The sequence below is a fragment of the Nicotiana tabacum genome, chromosome 3 (assembly GCF_000715075.1).
Source record: "Nicotiana tabacum cultivar K326 chromosome 3, ASM71507v2, whole genome shotgun sequence".
In the NCBI taxonomy this organism is placed as follows: domain Eukaryota; kingdom Viridiplantae; phylum Streptophyta; class Magnoliopsida; order Solanales; family Solanaceae; genus Nicotiana; species Nicotiana tabacum.
The window spans coordinates 179,971,398-179,994,810 of record NC_134082.1 but is presented as its reverse complement, the minus strand read 5'-3'; the positions used below and the strand labels follow the sequence as shown (position 1 = coordinate 179,994,810).

Below are 23,413 nucleotides of genomic sequence, written 5' to 3'. Positions count from 1 at the left end.
GCTGCCAAAATATGTTTATTTTAAAAAGTACTTTTGAAAAAAAACTGTTTGTGTTTGGCCAATTCATTTAAGAAGTACTTTTTGGAACATTTGGTAAATAATTTGTGTTTGGCCAATCATTTCAAAAAGTACTTTTGAGTGTCAAATTACCAAAAAGGATAGTACCAAGATCGTATAATTATTTTAAACATAAAACTGAACTTAAATATTTATCGTAAGAGACTTTTATTATTATTTTTATTTTATTTAACTAAAATATAAAAAATAAAGTAAAAACATATTAAAGATTTAAATCAATTTTACATATATAGTTATACTAAAGTATATGATTTTATCTAGTATAATTACTTATTTTTATATGATGATTTGAATCATTAAAATAACATCATTCAGTATCAATTAGAAGTCTATCCACAAATTACTATATATTGATAATCCATCATGAAATAGTAAGAAAAGTCACTCACACAAGATAATACTTCTCAACAATTTCATCTCTACTTATATCACACAACGCTTCAATATTAGTAGAAGACTTGCCTCACATTTCTAAAGAAATATCAGAAGGCCGATTTCCTTCATCAATCTCTCCAGTAATGTCTTCATTAGCATAATAGTTGAATTCTTTATCGGTAAAAGAATGTTGTCGGATGAAATTATGTATAGCCATGGTAGTTGTAACTAGATGATTTTGAGTGTCAAACTTGAAACATGGCATTGAGCGTAAAATAAAAATAATTTTAAATATATAAAAAAATCGTAAAAGAAATAGTTAAGTATGTTTAAATTCTAATTCAAAAAGAGTAACTAATTATTAACAACACATAATGTATAATTTATTTAAAAAAAAAAATAAATTAAAAAAGAAACTAATTATTACCTAACCTTACTAACTTTGTCCTAAAATGCCAAGTGGTCTATTGTGAGACTATCACTTGACTAAATATGGATGCATTTTCTTCTTCTTTTAATAATATATAGATAGATTATGCAATGCAATTGTAAATTTATTATCTATTTGTAGGTCATTTTCACAAATCAGATTTGATAACTATTTTAAAGATTCGGGAACTAATAACATATAATAAAAGAAATTATAAATAATTATTTGTAGGAAGAGAATTGATAATCCAAAGAAGATGCAGAAAATTTGCTTTAATGTGAAAAAAGAAGAAGATAATTTGGAAAGTTACGAAACATTACAAAGAAAAGATCAAAAACAAGAAAAGTCAATAAATTTTTTGAAAAGTTACAATATGATTCATATATATGATTGTCACGACCCAGATCTCCCACCATCGGGTGTCGTGATGGCGCCTACTATCGGAGCTAGGCAAGCCAAATATTTAAAACACCTTTCCTGCTTTCTTTCAAACAATATAATAAACGAGACAAAATCTAAGCGGAAAACTTTAAATCTAAAGCAACTGAAAACCAAAAGTGCAGAAGTTTAATACACATCACTACCCAAGGTCCGGTGTCACTAGCTCACGGACTACTACAGAATACTACAATCAATGTCTGAAGGGAAAATACATCATGTTTGTCTGATACAAGATAAACAAACAAAGAAAAACATGGAAAGGGACTTCGGCCTGCGAACGCCAGCTAGGCTACCTCGAGAGTCCCTGGACTGAAGATAGCTCCCAGAAGTCCTACTGCTGCGGTCCGTAAGCTGCTCCCTGATCTGTGCACCAAAAATGCACATAGTGTAGCATCAGCACAACCGACCCCATGTGCTGGTAAGTGCCTGGCCTAACCCCGGCGAAGTAGTGACGAGGCTAGACAGTACCTACCACAATTAACCTGTACACATATAACCCCGGCGAAGTAGTGACGAGGCTAGACAGTACCTACCACAATTAACCTGTACAGATATATATATACAACACGTGCAAGAAAACAATAACAAGATAATACAAAGTAAAACTGGGAGGGGACATGCTATCGGGGAGTAACAGATAAAAATGAAATATCGGAAATAAACAGAAGAAACTCCGGTTTCCATGATATATATATATATATAAGTGGACGGCGTGCCACACGATACACGATCCCATAATATCATATATAAGTGGACAACGTGCCACACGATCCCATAATATCATATATAAGTGGACGGCGTGCCACACGATCCCATAATATCATATATAAGTGGACGGCGTGCCACATGATCCCATAATATCATATATAAGTGGACGGCGTGCCACACGATCCCATAATATCATATATAAGTGGACGGCATGCCACACGATCCCAATTCATCTTTATCACAGTGCACAATATGTCACCGGCAACAGAGGCCAATAACCAAGTGGACGGCGTGCCACACGATCCCATAATATCATATATATAAGTGGACGGCGTGCCACACGATCCCATAATATCATATATAAGTGGACGGCGTTCCACACGATCCCAATTCATCTTTATCACAGCGCACAATATGTCACCGGCAACAGAGGCCAATAACCAAGTGGACGGCGTGCCACACGATCCCATAATAACATATATAATATCTGACTTCATATAGTAGACCCCTTCAGGGAAGAATAACAACTCAATACCTTTAACCCGACAAGGGTACAACTAACAACCCAAAATATCCCGACAAGGGAGAATATATATATCAGTCTACACATCCCGGCAATGGAGTATTCACAACACATTCTCCTTTTAAATCATTCTTCCTCAACCATTCACATTATATGAAACTTATCAAATAAACAAGGAGCTTTTGTTACATTATTCGAATTAAAAGCAATCAAGCCTCATGGTCATGCTAGACTCCGGTGCATAGATAACCGCCACCATGCCTATACATCGTACTCCACATTAGCAAGTAGCAAATATAATCATAATCTTATTCCCTCAAGCCAAAGTTAGAACAAACACTTACCTCGAATGCTCCAAACTCAACTCACGCTTCTAGTACAGCTTTACCTCTTGATTCCACCACCAATCCGCTCGAATCTAGTCATAAGTTACTTAATCACATTAATAATTACTAAATGAATCATCCCCAATGCATGAAAATAGAGTTTTCAAGGTTTTTCCCAAAAAGGTCAAAAATACCCCTGGACCCACGTGGTCGAAACTCGAGGTTCGGACCAAAATCCGGTTACCCATTCCCCCATGAATCCAAATATATGATTTGTTTTTAAATCGGACCCCAAATTGAGGTCCAACTTCTCAATTTGTAGAAAACCTAGGTTCTACCCAAAACACCCAATTTCCCCCATGAAAATCTTTGATTTGAAGTTCAAATTATGTTAAAAGATATTAAGGAATAAAGAAATTAAGTTAAAAATCACTTACCAATCGTTTTGAAGAAGAAAAGTTGTTTGGAAAATCGCCTCTTAGGTTTTGGGTTTTTGAAAAGTGGAAAAATGACTAAAAATTCTGAATTTATACATTTTTCTGGGGGCTGGCGCGGACCGCACAGAAATGCACCGCAGCCGCGCCGAGGGAGGAGAGAAGTGGGATCTCTCTGAACCCACCCAGCGCGGACCGCACTGATTTGGTGCGCGGCTGCGCTGGTCGACCCTCTGAACCCCACCACGCGGACCGCACAGAAAAGCACCGCGGCCGCGTGGCTGCCAGCGCGGACCGCGCATAAATGGCCGCGGTCGCGCTGGGCCTGCAACATCTGAACCTGTATATTTTTTTCTAAGTCCAAGACCTCCCGGGCCCCATTCAAAACTCACCCGAGCCCTCGGGGCTCCAAACCAAACATGCACACAACCTTAAAAAACATCTTACGGACTTACTCGTGCGATCAAATCGCCAAAATAACATCATATACATAGGATCAAGCCTCAAACGCATGATTTTCTTTCAACTTTCATAAAAACTCAAATTCCCCATTTTAAGTCCGAAACACGTCATATGACGTCCGTTTTTAACCAAACTTTACAGATAGTGCTTAAAACATATTTAAGACTCGTACCGGGCGTCGGAACCAAAATACGAGCCCGATACCACAGTTTTCTGATCAATTTTCTTCTTCATTTTCCTTAATTAATTTCAGAAAACAATTTCACACAAAAATTCATTTCTCGGGTTTGGGACCTCGGAATTTAATTCCGGGCACACGCCCAAGTCTCATATTTTTCTACGGACCCTCCGGGACCGTCGAATCACAGGTCCGAGTCCGTTTACCCAAAATGTTGACCGAAGTCAACATTATGCATATTAATACCAAAATTCATCAAATGTTTCACCTAATTCACATATTCTAACATAAAAACTTTCCGGATACGCGCCCGAACTTCACACGCCAAATCAAGGCAACTAAAAGCGAGGTTTTCAAGGCCTCGAAAGCGCGAAATAAGGAAGAACTACGGTGATGACCCTTCGGGTCGTCACAATGATATCTTTAATTTTAATAGGATGGTAAAAACTAGAATAAAAAATGAAAAGAAAAAACTTAAATTAGTAAGGGATAATTTGGAAAATATAAATTTATGGTGAGGATAGTTTTGCCCTAAATAAATTAATTTTTTATTTCTACTTCTGCTTTTTGGAAGAAGCTATAATTTTTTGCTTCTTCCCAAAAGTATAAAAATAAAAGTACTTTTTTGGGGCCAAGCTCGGCCAAACATGCTCTTACTTTGCGGGTAAATCTTTTACGGGATTAGTTTGCAATTTTTATACTAGGTAAGACTAGGGGTGTTCATAAAAATCCGAAAACCCGAACCAAACCGAAAACCAAACCAAACCGACCAAAAAAATCAATACTTTTTGGTTTGGTTTGGTTTTGGTTTTGAAATTTAAAAACCGATTAAATTTGGTTTGGTTTTGGTTTTAATTAAAAAAACCGAACCGAACCGAATATAGGAGTAGTTATTTTAAAATTATTATTACACCTATATATATATGTATATTTTTATACAAAGTTTAAATTTTTTTATAGTAAATATTAATCGTTTGCACTTTTCGTACAGTTCTTTACCTTTATATTCTAGTTTAATTGGTAGTTTTCTTTTGTTAAGTGTAAAAATCTATTTCATGTTAAAAATAACGTATTTTTAATTGAGTCCTTAAATTATTCATCACTATTTGATTCGATTATCATCAATATATCTTGGTAAATAATAGATTTCTCAAAGAGCAATTGATTTGATAGTGTTACGTTGAAAATGTGATCACCGAAATGTGTGTTTGGTAATGTATGTCTTATATTTAAGAAAAAATCGACAAATAACCGAAAAAACCGAAAAACCAACATAAACCGAATCGAAAAAAAATCGACTTAATTGATTTGGTTTAGTTCTAATATTTGAAAAACCGACTTAATTAATTTGATTTCTTTTTAAAGAAAAATCGATCCAAACCGAACCATAAAACCTAAGAACACCTAAAAATAGGTACTAACATAAAATGAAGCGCATGGAACTTGGAAGGGAAAAATATTACCCAGCCGCCTTTGTTAGTACCATTTTTTCCAGCATAATTTATCAGAAGACCTTAGTAGGAGACGAGAAGACCAAAAGAGAATGAAGCTGTCTCGACCCCAAGGCAGGATAACTAGTCGATGAGCATTACTTACAGAGAAGGTAATTCTCAATTCCTGCTATGAATCTATGATTATATGTTCTGAGGATATTGTGAATTTGGAAGCTGGTTAAAGATGTATTTATATGAGAATGTCGCACTTAGTGAATGTAAGAATTTAAGCAGAGAAGCCAAGTTGGGAAAATAATAATGCAGGGAAGGTGTTTGTCGAAATGCTTGATATATTCGCCATTGTCAGATATTCTCATTTCTATCATATGGGTTAAGTGAGTCCCTTACGGTTCAGTTGGGGTAAGTGGAAAAACTCAAAAACGCTACTTTCTAAAATTTGACCTTTGATTTCTGTCTTGAAAGTCAGAGAGGTTTTGTGGATAAATTCTCATGATTTCTTTATTGTCGTTATCGCCAACTGAATGCATCTTAAATATTGTAGTAACTTTTTTTTTAGATTTTCAACCCAAGTCAGAGAGCTTGCTGTTTTTCACCTTTTCTCTAATTTATAACACTGAAAACTCAAAATACCCTAGTCTTTTGCTGAGCATTGACATAGATACACTCATGCTCTCCTTTCTTGTTTTCACCATCGCATCTCTTACTCTTTGTGGTTAATGGCAGATCGACATTAAAGGCACTCGTGCATGCACTGCCTTTAAATATTGATCCACTTCACTATGTTGTGCTGATCAATCAAAAACGTTAAAGCTTTAATCAAAATTTCTCTTCTTTGCTTCCGATATAATAAATTCTTTAGTTGGATATTCCTGTACCAGTGTATTTTCAGCTTGAAATTCAGTTTTGTACAATTGACACCAACTTGTTTGATGCAATGCCTGCTAGAGATCTTGTTATTTTTGGCATTTCTTTAGCTGGTAACAATGTTGTTAGATATTAGACCCTGATGAATTTTTTATTGGGTATTACAGTTTCTCAGCTACAATATTGGATGCTTCAAATACATCGGATCGACAAGAAGCATTGTAGTTGTTACAACTTTAATCAGTGAAAAGCTAATGATATTAGCTGAAATTTGAGACACATATTTCTGGAAAGGGGATTGCAGCATTTGAAGAGGAGTGTTGAAGTGATGAGCAGCAAGTTAGCAATCAAATGGCCTAGAAAAGTCACGACAACCCTTGTCGAACAACTGATTCGAGCAGAAAAAGATGTACAAAAAGCTGTTCTTATATTTGACGCAGCAACAGCAGAGTACTCTAATGGCTTCCGGCATGATCGTAGCACATTTGGTCTCATCATCTCTAGATTGCTTTCTGCAAATCATTTCAATCTAGCGGAGGAAATGCTTGTCAGAATGAAGGGCGAGAGCTGTAAAATTACTGAGGATATATTCCTCTCAATCTATAGAGCCTATGGGCGGGTTCACAAGCCACTCGAGGTGATCAGGGTTTTCCAAAAGATGAAGGAATATGATTGTGAGCCAACGCAAAAGTCGTATATTACGGTGTTCTCTGTACTTGTTGATGAAAACCGGTTAAAAACTGCTTTTAGGTTTTATCGTTACATGAGGGGGATGGGCATTCCACCTTGTGTTGCTTCGCTTAATATTTTGATTAAAGCTCTCTGCAAGAACAGTGGAACAATAGGTTCTGCTTTTCGTATATTCCGTGAGATGCCGAATCGCGGATTTACACCGGATTCCTATACATATGGGACTCTAATTAATGGGCTTTGCAAATTGGGCAAGGCCACTGAAGCAAAAGAACTTCTGACGGAGATGGAAGCAAATGGTTGTTCCCCTACTGTAGTCACCTATACTTGTTTGATTCATGGATTTTGCCAGTCAAATAACTTGGATGAAGCCATGGGATTGCTTGAGGACATGAGGAGCAAAGGTATTGAGCCCAATGTGTTCACTTATAGTTCTTTGATGGACGGTCTGTGTAAGGGTGGACGTTCTTCTCATGCAATGGAGCTATTGGAGATAATGATTCATGAACATAAGGTTCCAAATATGATAACTTACAGTTCCTTAATTCACGGACTTTGTGGAGAAGGTAAAATTGGAGAAGCCTTAGAGGTTTTCGACAGAATGAAAATTCAGGGATGTAAACCTGATGCCGGGTTATACTGGAAAGTTATCAATGGCTTTTGTGAGAATAACAAGTTTCAAGAAGCAGCCAACTATCTTGATGAAATGATTCTTAGTGGAATATCTCCAAACCGATTAACTTGGAGCTTGCATGTGAAGATCCATAATGCAGTAGTCCAAGGCCTGTGTGCCGTGAATGATCCAAATCGAGCTTTTCAATTATATCTAAGCATGCGCACCCGAGCCATCTCAGTTGAGGACAAGTCTTTTGAGATTCTGGTCAACCATTTCTGCAAGAAAGGAGACGTGCACAAGGCTGCTCGTATTGTCGAGGAAATGTTGATTGATGGAAGCATTCCAGATGAACAAACATGGGCGGTTGTGGTGGGTGGATTTTGGGATAGAAGGAAGGTAAGGGAAGCAGCTGATTCGGTACAGGCTGCCCTGATGTATAAACGTATGGATTTTGGATCTTGATGTCTTGTTCAAGTTTCTGATTATGACCGTAGATGCCTTTGTTAATCCATATGAATGTCAGCACCAAAATAACCTGGTTTTATGCATTGTTCAGCGTCTAAGAACAATTTTGGTAAATCATAATATAGTGGGTGTCTGTTGTATTAGCTCTTTTTTATCTATTTGGTCAAAGCTAAGATTATTCCACGGAAACCTGGAACTCAAGGGTTCAAGTTGCAGTTCAATCTTCGCATTGCACAGTGGTAAGTGTCCAGAAACTCTATTCCTGAATGCCCCAGAATATGGGGTTTCTTGGGCTTCCTGTTTTCCATGAAGTGCTTATTATATTACATTTACATGATTAAGTGCACTTTTTAATTCAAGTATCTTCCTCCAAAATTTTGAATTATGACTCTTTTGCATGTTGAAAATGCAACTTGTTGATCTCTGACTTTCTGAACTACAGATTATCTTCAAATTTCATGAAGGCAAACACTAGCATTCTTATATCTACATTCGCTGCTAAAGTCATTTACAGCTTCATCTGGCAAGTTGGGTCAAAGTCCATGAAATTGGTTGCTTTGTTACATGATTGGAAAAACCAATAAAAAGCATTAATCTCACTCTGAATGTAAAATAAAGATAGGATACATATGCGACAAGCCTATGAGAACAAACATATTAGTTAGAGGTGAGGGGGAAGCCAATGCCATGACGTTGCGTAGGAAACACCACAAACAACATACTGCAGATGACCCCAATTGCCACTGGCAGAGCTGTAAGCAGTTCCTGTGTTTGATATGAAGGTGTTGGGTAGAAACAATTTACCACATTCTGATCAAACAACGCAACAGCTGCAAAAACCAATATTGACATGATGGCATGCATGAAATCTATAAATTTTAGCTTGTAGTTTGCTGCGATCTCTGGTGGGGGAGCCGCTGATCCATCAATTATCCACAGGCCTCGCAGTGTGGCAAACCCATAGCAAACATTTCCTTTTTGGTCCTTGAAACTATCAGTAAAGCTTAACAGGAAACATGACAGTCCACAAAGTGCTACAAGAGCAGCAGTCAAGGATCTGCCAATCACATCACACTCCCCTTGGTTTGTGAATATGGGTGATAAAAGTTGAAAAGCAAGAACAGACCCAGTAGGCAGAAGATTGGCAAGGTGGGCAGTGCTTTTAAATGTCTGGCTGATTGCCTGTTGTATCATGTTTTTCTCCACTTCAGGCAGGGCTGAGTTTTCAAGCAGCAGGGGAGCTTTCTCTTCATCCAGATTCCGGGATGTCTCCTTTTCCACCTTAACCTCCATACCCTTGAAATGTTTAGTTAAATTTTCTTTTCAATTCTTCAAATTTGTTTTAGAATGTTTATTGTTTGAAGATGTATTTATAACTGAAGGGAGATAAAAATGGAGTGCACCTTGGTTTAATGATGCCTTGCAAGAAAGAAAAACAGAAGCAACTCTCCCCCAGGATTCTAGGTTTGGTGTTTCAGTTTCCAGATAGTTAAAGTATTTAAAAAGGTGCTTAAATGCCTATGAAGTTTACTTTACAGTTATGGAACTCAAATTCTTTGAAATTGATGTTTTATCAGGGTGTTCGTTTTTAACTGATTATATCCGTTTACTTGGTCTTTTATCATTAAAAGTTTCACTGTATCTCAAAATTGTAACTTTTGAGTTTATTGAGAAAAAGAAAGTCTGAGCCTTCCGTTGGAAATTGTTGTTTTAATTACAAGCAGCGTTTATGACTTTGGTATATTGTTAGTTTGTTGGAGAGTTTTGTGGGTTTTTGGAAGTGAGGATGACGCATGTTTCTCTTGCTTATTTCTCAGGTGACTACTTAAGTAAGATATTCCTTAAAAGTCATCTTTCAGTTTGGCTAGCTTGCAGTATGAGCATGACACAAGTACACGTAAGACAGGTAAACAAATTTGCTCATTGGCTGCTAGCTTAGCACATGACGTTTTTTTTTTTTAGGTAGCTTAGCATATGACGCATATTGGGACAGAAAAATTCATTAGCTAGGCCATTGGAGGTCCTTAGAGAAAGCTGTTGGTTAGAAGTTAGAACCAGCGCCGGCTTTAATGTGTTGAGTAGTAAGGCTTGTGCCTTATGCTCCCAAATTTTGAGGCCTTATTTTCTAAAAATAATAGGTTTGTAGGTATTTAAAAACTAATATTTAGTACTTTTAATACAAAACTCGAGTTTTTAATATAAAAGGAAAGAAGGCTCTTTAGATACATAAATAAAGTAATAATTTGATTTACTTAAATATAGATAGATGAATAGTTTTTCCAACATTTCAATTTTTCACTTCTTATTCCTTCATTAGATAATGTGTAAAAATTTTGCTCTTCATTTCTTAATTTGTCCAAGTCAATCTATCTTTTCCCGATCTCTTCATATTTCAGAAAACTCTACATATTTTCTGCCTTTCTCTTTAGTATTCTTACTCACCTTCTTTCTCCAAGAAATTTAAGCTTCCAATAGTTCTATACTTCTATTGCTCCATAAAATCTTATCTAAAATTAACAATATCTCAAGAAAGATTAATGAGTTGGCTATATTATCAATTGAAAATGAGTTATTAGGGAAAATCGACTATAAAAAGGATTACCAACACTTTGTATCTCAAAAAGCTAGAAAAATAGACTTTAAATAAAAACATATCGTATAACTTTCTTTTAAAGACCTCATATTAAATTTTGGATTTAGGCCCGCATATACTTGAGCTGCCCATGGTTAGAACCCTGTTAGTTTCAACCGATTCAAGGGGATAAAGAGCATAAGTTTATTCCCAACGGATTGCTACTTAGACTTTCATCATTTCTTAGATATCACCTCCTATTACGTTTTTAGAGGTTGTGGTGGAATAGTAAATATCAAAAGTACTGAATTTGAACCTTAGATATGAAGCGGTATTTAGCAGAGAGAGTTGTACCTCTCGAAAAGGAATTTTCCTGCGCAAATTCGAATTAGTCCGACCCCAACCAAAAGAAAAACTTCTGATTACCCGTGGATAAGTGCCAAATTGAAAAAATGTAGTACACTTTAGGGTGTGCATTCGATTTATCGATTCGATTTTGACCCTTATCGATAATTACTTATCGATTATTGATTTGTACATATGCTTATCATTATCGTTTCAATGAGGTTTCGATTTTTTCGATTTCGATTTATCGATTTTTGGGGCTTATCGATTCGGTTATCGATTACACCAATAAGAAAATTTGCGGGATTCCACGGAAAGTATATCGCTATAAACACGCCTAACTAATATGGACAAAAAGAAGTTAAAATAAGACGAACACCGTTTATAACATAAAAATTGTGTCAACAAGCACATGCAACGAAACTAAAGTAAGGGATCAAATGTATGCCACCAACACTCCAACGGTATAAATAAAATACATCATCAAGGCTAATTCTATTTTTCATTAATTTGAACTTCATTCCCTTGAGCTTTAAATATGATCATTCCTTAAATGTGGTAGAGGAAATAATAAGGTTAGAGATTTAGGGTAAAGGAAAGGGTATTATAGAATAAGGGTATTTTTTTTGTATATCTTATCGGTTTATCGATAAACCGATAACCGAAGAGGACAAAATCGAAATCGAAATCGATAACTCGATAAGGAAAATTTCGAAATCGAAATCGATAAATCGATAACAAATAATCGATTCGATTTATCGATAAAACGATTTGAATGCACCCCTAGTACACTTTTGCTGGTACTACTTCAGTCTGGCCCAACCTTTTTTCTTTATTTATTTATGAAATTTTTTCATAAAGCACCATCTTTTAAGTCTAATTAACCATTTATAGATACCCTTTGCTATATTACGTGTTATAGATACCTTTTATGTTTTTATATAATGTATTTTATGTATTTAAGTTGTTGTATTCATTAATACAACCAAAAAAATAGGCGTAAAAACTGGAATTCCAACTAAGTTTGACATGTATTTAGCTGTATTCAAGCGACATTAACGTTAAATACAGAAGGTTAAACTGGTTAAAAACGGAAGGAAATCAAATCACATGATATTCTCCTAGAGAGAGAAGCAGCCTGATGGCTTGGCCGGCCGGCGGCCAGCCATTAGTTCCGGCTGGTCAGCCCCTTAACACATCTGCCCAACCTCCTACAACAACTACAAACAATCCCCAACCCTCAAATCCCACAAACGAAGCCGTGAATTACGCAAAAGCTGTGAACCCTACTTCAACGACCACTGCCAAGCAGAATCGAGCCACTACAGTTGAACCAATTGCTCTTCGTCTATCAAAATCAACGAATTAAACTTACCCTAGGCGATTGTAATGGAGTGATAATGGAGGAGAACTAGAGAATTTGGGTGGGAGAAGAGGTATGAATCGTGGGTTGAGGGAAAAAGAGTAAAGTGTATGCAAAAAGAGAGAGAACGTGGTTAGTCAATTTTACTGTGATTATGTGAGAGAAAAGACTAAAAAGGAGAGAGAGAAATATTATTTAGCATATATGATGCCTTAAATGTAGGATGTAACTATAATTAGATATTTGGCTATAAAGTATAAAAGGTATCTATAAGATGTAATATTTTAAAATGGTATTTATTTAAAATAAATAAGGTACTAAGGTTTTCTATAGGGTGTAAAAATTCATTTATTTATTTATGAATGATAACATAGAAAACGAACACTTTATTTGGGCCTTGAGTGGGAAAACGTTTTGCTCTTTTAGCCATCTCACACAGACCTGCCAACGGTTTTGTCCTGTTTCTTTTCTTTTGATTGCTTCTAGGTGACTTAATAGGAGGATTTTATGTTTGAGAATTGAAGAGGATTCAAGTCCTTGGTAGAACTCAAACATGTAATGCATAACTGAGAGGTTAATCCTTAAACATAATGTCTTGAGATTTTTCACTTATTGTGCAAATTTTCTTTAATTGGATACTACGAAGTTTTAGCCGTCGCACACACACGCACCCATGTATATGTATATATGGGAGAAATTCAAAAATAGCCAGATTTACAATAGGTCGTTCAAAAATAGTCCAGTTTCAAAAGTAATCAAAATTTAGCCACTTTTCATGTAAAGATAAATATGAGCGAACATACTATTCAAAACCCGAAAAATATGCCAGTATATTATGCTGGAGTTCCAGCATAAGCATATTTGAACTCCAGCATATTATACTGGAGTTCCAGCAAGTATACCGGTCCAACATAATATACTGGAATTTGGAGCACCGGTACTCCAGTCTCCAGCATATTATACTGGAGCCAACAAATTATACCGGTCCAGCATAATATGCTGGAGTTCATACACAGGTGCACCGAACTCCAGTATATTATGCTGGACCGGTCTCTATTGCAGCAAAATAGTGACTATTTTTCATTGACTTGGTAAACGCTGGCTATTTTTGAATGACCAGTACGAAAACTGGCTATACCGTGTTATTTTTACTGTATATATCGACCTCAAACATGTAAGAATCACAGTTGAGATGTTACGAACTTAAACGTTGTGAGGATCTTTTTTTTTAACGATAAGGAAGCATATATATATTAATACGCAAAAACTTACACCGAAGTTACATAGTCCCGAAGGACATTACTATTGTTTAAAGTTACTAGACTATTACAAACACTGGTACTTAGTTGCTTAATTCCAAAACAAAGGCTTTGCATGTCCTTTTCCAAAATGGCTTCAACAAAAAGAGGTGGGCGAGCAAGGTGATAGCATTTATCCGGCTTGAAATTCTTGACTGCTTCCTTAGTTAGGCAATCTGCTACTGCATTTCTTTCCCTAAAATTATGCCGGATTACCGGGGATTTCAGTCGGTGCATTAATGATTTGCAGTTAAGTAAACATGCATTAGTACTATCATTCTCATCAATAAGCATCTTTATTATATCTGTCACACCTCCTTTTTCCGCCCCCGCGAGGGCTGAAGGAGTTTTTTTCAATTAAAGGACAATCGAAACGAGATTTGTTTGTTTATTTCAGAGTCGCCACTTGAGAGATTTAGGGTGTCCCAAGTCACCAATTTTAATCCCGAATCGAGGAAAAGAATGACTCTGTATTACAGTCCGCGAATCAGAAATCCGGATAAAGAATTCTGTTAACCCGGGAGAAGGTGTTAGGCATTCCCGAATTCCGCGGTTCTAGCACGGTCGCTCAACTGTCATATTTGGCTTAAATATCTGATTTTTATACAATTATGAGCTCATGTGTAAATTTTTAACTCTTTACCGCTTTTATTATTATATTTTTAAAAGAATGTGAACATCGTTTAAAAACATGTCTTTGGATTGCGTCACATCAAATGCACCCGCGATCCGGAACGTATTTTTATTCAATGTTTTGGGATTTGGATTTGGGTCGCATAAATGCGCACCCGAGTTTAGGAATGTATTATTATTAAAATTGTGCCTAAAGCGATTAGCGTATTATTATTTCTGGGTAAGACCGTGGAATTTTGCCAAACGGTCCATCCCGAAGTCTAAGCAATTTTAAAAAAAATATTTACCGAGGACCCCGCAATTTTTGTATTTTTATTCGGTGAGGCTCATCTCAGTCTTATTTTTTAAGGAATTTGCAACGTCATGGACATGCATCTCGGACCACGTTACAATAAATGTACCCGTGATTGGAGACATATTTCGACTCCGTTGAGATTTGGATTTGGGTCACATAAATGTGCACCCGAGTTTTAAGAAGGTAAGATTAATTAAATCGCGCCTAAAGAGTCTAACACGTTATTATCTTTGGGGAAGGCAGTGAAATTCACTAAACAGTCCATCCTGAATTCTAAATATTCAATTAAACATTTATTGAGGGCCCCGCAATTGGTGTGTTTTATTAGGCGAGGCTCATCTCATTTATTTTTAAAGGACAGTCCTAAAATGCCTACATTTTTCTCTATTAAATTTGTCTCTACAAAATAAAAGAGAAAATATCTTAATTTATTTACATGCTTGAGTTATTATAGATGGGTTTCGAATATGATTCATAAAATCTGAAAATGATGCAAACAGGACAGTCTGTTGCCAATGCGGGCCCAGGCCCAACGTATATGGCATAAAACTAGACCTGGGCCATCTTATTCACATGTTACTACCTAGTTACATTATACTAGGCATGTTCTCAGTTTGTCAAATTAAAAAAAAACTTAGCAATCTAATTTTAATCCTAGACCATTTACATGTTGAAATTAACCAATATTATTTAACTAAACAATATTCCTACCAAGTTCCGAAATGGTCTATTCGTTTGATATTTAACTAGACGGAGTTACTACACCATTTATTTATTTTTAGGCAATATATAGATAGTTCATCCGTTAAGTTATCGTCAGATGTTCCACTATATATATTAAATAGCTACATGATTCTGATTTTTGTAAGCTAAATAATTTATATATACAAATAAAATTCAGAATATAATTAAAATAAACTTCAACTCTTCATTTTTTTGTATTCATGCTTCATGTTTCAGTTTACAATAATCAGCGTGTCAGTTGTGTACCTGATTTTGGAAGCAAAAGAAAAGGGAGATCAGCAGAAATTCAGTAGCATACAACAACAGCAACACCCAGCAACCAGTAACAACCAGCAACGAGAAACCAGTGACGGATTTTAAAATCAAAACAAAAACTCCAGGTTGGGTATTTTTTTTTTTGGGCCTGTGGCTTGAATTTGAAGAAGAGCCCAATTCCGATTTTCTTTATATTTTTTGCTCTCTTTTCTTCTTTTATTTTTCTAAAACTAAATTCTAAAAATCCTTAAATTATTACATAGAACTAAATTAAGTTATAAAAGCGCAAATTAACTCCCAATAATAATTAACACACAATTAAGTAATAATTAAGCATGAAATTGTACAATTGGACATTAAATGCTAAAAAATGCAAAAGATGCCTATTATTGTGATTTTTATTTTTTGTAAAACAAACTTAATTACCAACAATTGTAGGATTAAATCCTAAATGCAAATGCGACATACTTTTGGATTTTTTATTAATTTAACAAATAAACATGCGCAGACAAAAATATAAATAATTATACAAAAATACCACAAAAATTCAAAAAATTGCACACCAAGGAAAAATCGTTTTATTTTGAATTTTTTGGGAGTAATTCTTTCATAGGGCAAAAATCACGTGCTTACAGCTGCCCCTCTTTGCCCGAAGACACGAAGGGTTTTCGTGCAAAGATAAAGTGAGCGATTTTTGCCCATCCGAGTACTCCGTGTGAAGCATTTTTTGAAAGATTTGACCGAACCTTTGCTTCAGAGGTTTCCTATATATCCTGGGCTAAAACAGGAATTAGGTCAATGTAGTTCGGGAAGTTTTGGTAGCTGGGACTACCATGGTACTGCAATATTACTGTTGTTGCATGCTACTTTTACTTGTTTGCTGACCTCCTTATTACACCATGCTTAAAAGAAAAATCAAGAAGTTAGGCTAGACTACGAATTACAAGATCCTATCTATCTTCCATTTGTTCTTGATGCCTTGCTTTCTTGTCGGCTTGCATCGATTCCGGTGCTTCTTTCTTCCGAGAATTGATGGGGATGACACCGACCTTTTGCTAATCTGAATACCAATTCTCACTGTCTGGTTCGGTCCGCTGGAGATATGGCTTTCTTCATTTAGGCTTTGTTATGCTGGGCATAATTTAATGTTCACAGGCTGCTTCTTTCAAGTCCCTTTTGACTCATGCGCTTGATTTTGCGCTGGGATCTCTTGTTGCAACCTTCCGCTTTCCGGTGCTGGGGATTTTTATTGTTTCCCGTTGGGGATTCCTGTTGGATTCTTCTACTTTACTGACTTGCAATGTATTCCTCTATTATATGGGTGGGCTCCCCACTTCAACCAACAACTTTGAAAATAAATTCGTCATTCCTTTCTTCAGGCGGGCTCCTGACTTCATCAACAACTTTTGAAAAATAAAACGTCTTTCCTTTCTTCAGGCGGGCTCCTGACCTCAACAATAAATTTGAAAATAAAGCGCCATTCCTTTCTTCAGGCGGGCTCCTGACTTCAACAACAACTTTGAAAATAAAATGCCATTCCTTTCTTTAGGCTGGCGTGATTTCAGCAACTTTTAAAAAATAAAACGCCTTTCCTCTCTTCAGGCGGGCTCCTGACCTCAACAACAACTTTGAAAATAAAATGCCATTCCTTTCTTTAGGCTGGCGAGATTTCAAAAATAAAACGCCTTTCCTCTCTTCAGGCGGGCTCCTGACCTCAACAACAACTTTGAAAATAAAATGCCATTCCTTTCTTTAGGCTGGCGAGATTTCAACAACTTTTAAAAATAAAACGCCTTTCCTTTCTTCAGGCGGGCTCCTGACCTCAAAACAACTTTGAAAATAAAATGTCATTCCTTTCTTTAGGCTGGCGAGATTTCAACAACTTTTAAAAATAAAACGCCTTTCCTTTCTTCAGGCGGGCACCTGACTTCAACAACAACTTTGAAAATAAAATGCTATTCCTTTCTTTAGGCTGGCAAGATTTCAAAAAATAAAACGCCTTTCCTCTCTTCAGGCGGGCTCCTGACTTCAACAACAACTTTGAAAATAAAATGCCATTGGCAATGATTTATGAAACATATATTTTGGCAATGTTCATACAAGCCGGACCACTCGGGTCGAATAGATTCAACATCCTATTTGAGGGCGGATAGACCCAAAATATCCTATTTGAGGGCGGACGAACCCAAAATATCCTATTCGAGGGCGGACGAACCCAATTTCTTCAACTTAAATGTAAAGACTGAAATATATTCCTCTGTTATATGTGTGGGCTCCCAACTTCAAAACATGAAATTTAAATCGCCATTCTGTTCTTCAGGGGGCTCCTGACTTCTTCAACTTAAAATTTAACAACCTCCGTTCTACAGGCGGACTCCTGACTTTAACAATTTCTTAAATTTTAACACCTCCATTCTCTAGGCGGGTTCCTAACTTTTCCAACTCTAATACTTTAAAAATAAATCAAGCTCCTTTCGAGCTTTGGAGAAAGATTCATCGGACTAAGGTTTGATATCTCAGTAGAACATTTCATCGGACTAGGACTTTTATCCTAGGAGGAAAATGTAGAGATCAAAGGTTTGAGAAACTTACCTTGATAATTTTCTTTTCTTTTCTTTTTCCCTTGCGCTGCTTTGTTCCTGTTTCAACTCTCAAGCAAAGAAAAATTTTATCAGTTTTTTTTTTAAATGGTGGCCGATTTGTGGCCTTGCTGGGGATGACTTTCTTCTTTAAAAGCTCGTGTTGTCTATCCCCGAGACTGCTGAGGATAACACTACTGGGGAATTATTTACTTACCTGTTGGGGAATAATATTATTGGGGAATCTCCTTTCTTCCTCTTTTCTCCAAAACTACCTCCTTCAAAACTTTTCTCTCTCAACATTGCTGGGGATAAAATGTTATCAGCCGGGGATAACGCTGTTGAGGATAACACTGCTGGGAGATTTTGATTCCTTCAAAACTAGTGCCTCACTCTTCTGAAGGCTGCTGGGAATGATACTGGCCTTTTGCTTTTTCCTAGCACAAGTTTCATCTTTTTGTTCTGTCCGCTGGGGAACAACTTCCTTTATTAAAACTTGTTATGCTGGGGGTAAAACTGGTTCAAAGACCACTTCCCTTTAGACTGGTGCTATCTTTATTCTTCCCCGAATGGGTATCTGACTTCCAGAAAATTTTCTAAATGAAAGGAAAATTTTCTGCCCCAGTTTGACAATCTCCCTTGTGGCATGCCTTTCCGCCATCAATGCCATTTCCTTTTAAGATTTGACTGTGGTGGTTGGTTGTGATACTCCTACTGGGGATGGCTTTTCCCTTTCTCCTTCCCTGCTCTGCGTTCCAAAAAACTTGCTAGGGATGATATTATTTGCTGGGGATGATCCATTTCTGCTAGGGATATGCCTCTTCTTTTGTGGCATAGCTCGGAAACTGGCATTTCCCCGACCTTTTAGTCTCGCATGAATTTCCCAAATCATGCTCATTGCTCTTCTTGATTTGTCCACGGGCCTTGGCTTTGAAGTTTAATAACCTTTGATTTCGGTAAGGATATCCCTCTTGACACTCGTCAATCCTTTCGTCAATCTCCTTTTGCTGGGGATATCTTTCTTGACACTGGCATCGCGCTTGTTCCTTCCTGACTTAAACCATTTGGATCTTCTAATCAGATCTGGTCTTGCCTAATTGGAAAGCTGATGGTAGATTTTGAAGTCATTTCTCACTTGTTCTGACCAAACAGACTCTACTGGGGAATTTTCTATGAAAGGAGAAAGACAAACAAAAAGGGAACCGAATAAAAGACAAAGGAAAAAGATTACTCTTTAACAAGAGAAACTATATATAAAAACCTATCAAACGCAGATACCGACTCTAATGGGCATGACATGCGTATGTGGCCTATCCTATACCGTCAATCGTCTTTCAAGATCTTCATTTGGCGATTCCCCATCTGATTCTCAATCTTATTCGACTTGTAGTGCCCGAAGGGTTTTCACTATCAAGCCTCTCTCATTTTTTTTCTCAGCTTTCATCGCCTTATGGTGTCCGTGAAGATTTTCACCGATAAGACTCTCTCATTTGTATCACTTTCCAGCTGGGGATTTAGAGTGTTGCCGGTATGATTCTCTCTGCTGGGGATTAGAGTCCCTTTTGCTGTGGAACAGAGTGTTATGTTCACCGGTAAGACTCTCATTTGTCTGACTTGGCGTCTTTTGCAGACTGATCAGAAGGTCTTTCTTTGGACCGTAATGTGGGTTTTGGATAGGCTAGAAAGAAAGGGTATTAAAGGCTCAAAAACAAATCAATTTGAGGTTCAAAATTACAACCTTCGGAACCATATTTGTTGACAACAAGCGCAACCCTCTCCCTAGTTTCTTGCTTGGGGATTATTTATTTTTTTATTTTTATTTTTTAACACCATGACCGAGCCGTGAGGTGCCTACGTATCCTCTTTGAGGAATTAGGTCGAACGTAGTTCCCAAATCCTCTCTTTTCTTCTGACTTTCTTTTGTTTTCGTTATCATTTTTCTTTTCTTCTTTTTTTTCATTTTTCTTTTGTCGTTTTGTTGATTTTTTTTTCTTTTTCTTTTTGTGTTTTTTTCTTTTTCTTTTCTTATCTTTTTATGTTTGTGTTTCTACTCTTTGCTACTGATTCCGAAAGAGGGGTATGAAAGAAAACAAATAAGGCTCAAAGGGTTAACGAAGGAGAAAGTGTTTAGATAGCAGAATAAAATGCCTTAGTCATTCCAATCTTCAAAACACGCCAAGCACAAACAACACCATTAAATATTCACCACATCTTCTGATTGTGCCGGACTTGATAACCATATGCATACATTTGCCTTTTCTTTTGGCAATTTTAAAGCACTGTTGGGCAATACTCTCACTTGATTTTATGGTTTTCTTTATGTTTTATTTGCCCCAGTTCCACATGACTCGAGCTCTGAATAATCTCAAACCGTCTTTATTCCTTTTAAATGTTCCGATCACCTCCCAATGGTTTTATGATTATCTTTTAAGATCAGGCCCAAACTGTGTGCGCATGTCATGTCACCAGAATCGGTGCTGAACAAAAAATGACAAAAGGACCAAACAAAAAGATGACTGGAAATAATAAAAGACCGGATTTTGCGTTAGATTATCGGTGAAATGGTTTGAATAACAAAACGAACGAAACAAACCAGAATAAAATCCTAAAACAGCCTGGACAAAACTTAAACAAACCGCTATGACAAAATGGAAAGATAAGAAAGTTTGACGCAAGACAAGATCCGAATTACAACCCTAATAATCCAGAGAACAGAAATGACAACAAAATAAACCATCAAAAGCTTCTCTCTTGCTAACCAAGGAACGAAGCGCCCTCCCAATTATCAAACCTAGCATCTTAGCCACGGAGCTTTGCATCAATACTGCCAAGACCATTACCAGCTTCAACATCATCACCCTCCGTCAACAAGATCTTGATTGGGTTCGAGTGCTCCATGTCACTGTTATTGATCACAATATGCCCTTTTTGGATCATTTTTTCTACTTCCCTTTTCAGATTATGACAGCTCTCAATGTTGTGCCCTCTGACATTGGAGTGGTATGCGCATCGTGCTGCCGGATCAAAGTTTCTTGCACGTGGATCTGGAGTATATACGGGGAGCGGCTCATTCAAGCCAGCATGCCTTAGCCTTTCAAACAGACTTGCATAAGATACTCCGATAGGGGTGAGAGCCTTTCCTCGTTTCAGCAACCTCTCATTCCTAAATACTTGATTGGGCCGGAAACCTGATCCAGGGGGCTTCCGATAGGTTTGTGAGGGTGGATAGGCCTTCTGTGGAGATGGGTATTTGGAAAGTGAAGCATGTCTTTGGGAGTCTCGTGGAGAAAAGTAGTGTTGAGGAGGGGAGTAGCATTGACGAGTGATGGAGCTACTCGGGTAGCTGGGAAAGCTGCCATAAGTGGGTTGGGGTGGAGAGTATGGGGGATCTTCCGTTATGGTGTTGGGTACTTGGGTAATGACAGAGTTCAAGAGGCTTGGCGGTGGAGGGGGTGGTGCTTTCCCAGTCATCCATGCCTGATACATGTCTGCCACATGCTGTCTCAGCATTTTCACTTCTTCTACCAACCCGTTGTTCCGTTCGACCAGTTGTTGTCGGTCATCAGTACCGACCCACTCGGTTCTGCGGTTCTGAGTCATTGTCCTTTGACTTTGCTTTGCAGGGAGGAGTTACCACAACCAACCACTTTTCTATATATGAACAACAGCAAAGTGAAGCCATCACGTTAGTGTTAGGGCATTTGACAGATAATCATATATCAGAGATACAGTGCCCCTAAGCAGTTAGACCGTTCTATCACGCATTCACTTCATTTACGTGCGTCATTCCGGCTTCTTGTAATTGTGCCCCTTTGAAAATCTCCTACACTTTCCTTTATTATTCTTTTTTTTATTATTTTTCCTTTTTTTTTTGTGGTCGAATCTTATGGAGATTGCCTACGTATCATGACCCCGCATGAATCAGACCTTGCGTAGTTCGGACAAAATGAAAGGTAACAACAATGAGACATTTTTTTTTCTTTATCGATTTTCATAATAAAACAAACTGGGTTTCAAAGGTTGAAAGATGACCAACAAACTCAAAAATCAAACAACCCACATATTCTAGTCAAAAGATTTACAACCTCAAAACAAAAGGCCAGCTCCCTTTCTCCGTTTGACAAATGCAACCAAACGGTTATTTTTTTGCAAATGTGGCCCCTTCCAAATTTCACATGCATTTTGAGGCCGGTGAGGATTATTTTATGACACTTTACAAACTTGTCCGTTCTTTTACGAAAATAGCCTTTCGACAACTGAAAGATACTCTAAGGCTATTTCGGCAAGAACGACTTAAGACGCTGCCAAAGCTGGCTCGGCTTATTTTGACCAAAAACCCAAACGGTATTCACCTGACCGCTGACTCTTTGTTTTTTTTTTCAAATTACAATAAAAACCTGGTGTTGCAAACACGGCCCTTCAGCGCCTCGGGGACGAAGATTTTTAAGGCTGTGTGGGTCAACTGGACAAAAAATACTAAAAAAAAATGACCGAAAAGTGGCTGTTTATGCAAAGTCAGCCCTCCCCTTTCGGGAACATTCGGCTATGTTTTGACAAAACAGCGTCACCCGACTTCTTTATGACAAAATTAAAATTTTGACATGTTTTTTTTTATTTATTTGTTTGTTTTTGGTTATTTTAGCAAAAAGGGGAGGTTGGACCCGATGAGGGTTGTCTACGTATCTCACATCCGGTGAGAATCAAACCCGCGTAGTTCGGACAATTAACTGAACTATTTTAAACTTTTTTTTTTCATTCATTTTTGGCAGCAAATATTAAAACCACTTTCAAAGCACGACTCTTTTCCTTTTCGATTTTGGGCATTTTCATAAAAATAAAAAAATAAAAAAAAATTTAAAAATAAGACCCTTTTTTTTCATTTTCATTTTCCATGGCAAGACAAACTATTTTCCTTTTCTATTTTTTAAAAACAAGACAGAACAACGACTTTTTTTTTATTTTTCCTTTGCTTTTAGTAAAACAAATTAATACAACATTTTTTTAAAAAAATTATTTTCTTCAAAATTTCGGCAGAGTTTTGACAGTATTTGGGCATTGTTTTTTTTCAAAAATAAATAATTAATTCCCTAACTGCTATTTCTTTTTTTTTTCCAACATTCCCGAGATTCAAAAACTGGTCAACATGCGGGTTCGGAACAAATAAATGCACAACACAAATAGGATGCATCAGGATGGTCTTTTCATTTCAGGTTGCTAGTCCTAGACGGACTCAACCCCTGTGTTGAGTCCCCTAAGTCAAAATGCAACATGATGCAAATAATCGT

The 23,413-nt window shown here is 36.9% G+C and overlaps 2 protein-coding genes across 2 annotated transcripts; one reads left to right on the top strand and one right to left on the bottom strand.

Annotated features, from left to right (window-relative positions):
- The first annotated feature begins 5,384 nt into the window (after positions 1-5,384).
- LOC107760523 (pentatricopeptide repeat-containing protein At5g46100-like) lies at positions 5,385-8,265 on the top strand. The gene is made up of 2 exons (XM_016578583.2): positions 5,385-5,558; positions 6,441-8,265. Exon 2 carries the CDS (start codon positions 6,602-6,604, stop codon positions 8,039-8,041), a length of 1,440 nt encoding a protein of 479 aa, XP_016434069.1. The 5' UTR covers positions 5,385-5,558; positions 6,441-6,601; the 3' UTR covers positions 8,042-8,265.
- A 318-nt stretch (positions 8,266-8,583) lies between these two features.
- On the bottom strand, positions 8,584-9,481 carry LOC107760524 (protein DMP6). Its single transcript, XM_016578584.2, has one exon. The coding sequence runs from the start codon at positions 9,335-9,337 to the stop codon at positions 8,702-8,704; it is 636 nt and encodes a 211-aa protein (XP_016434070.1). The 5' UTR covers positions 9,338-9,481; the 3' UTR covers positions 8,584-8,701.
- Positions 9,482-23,413: the final 13,932 nt, after the last annotated feature.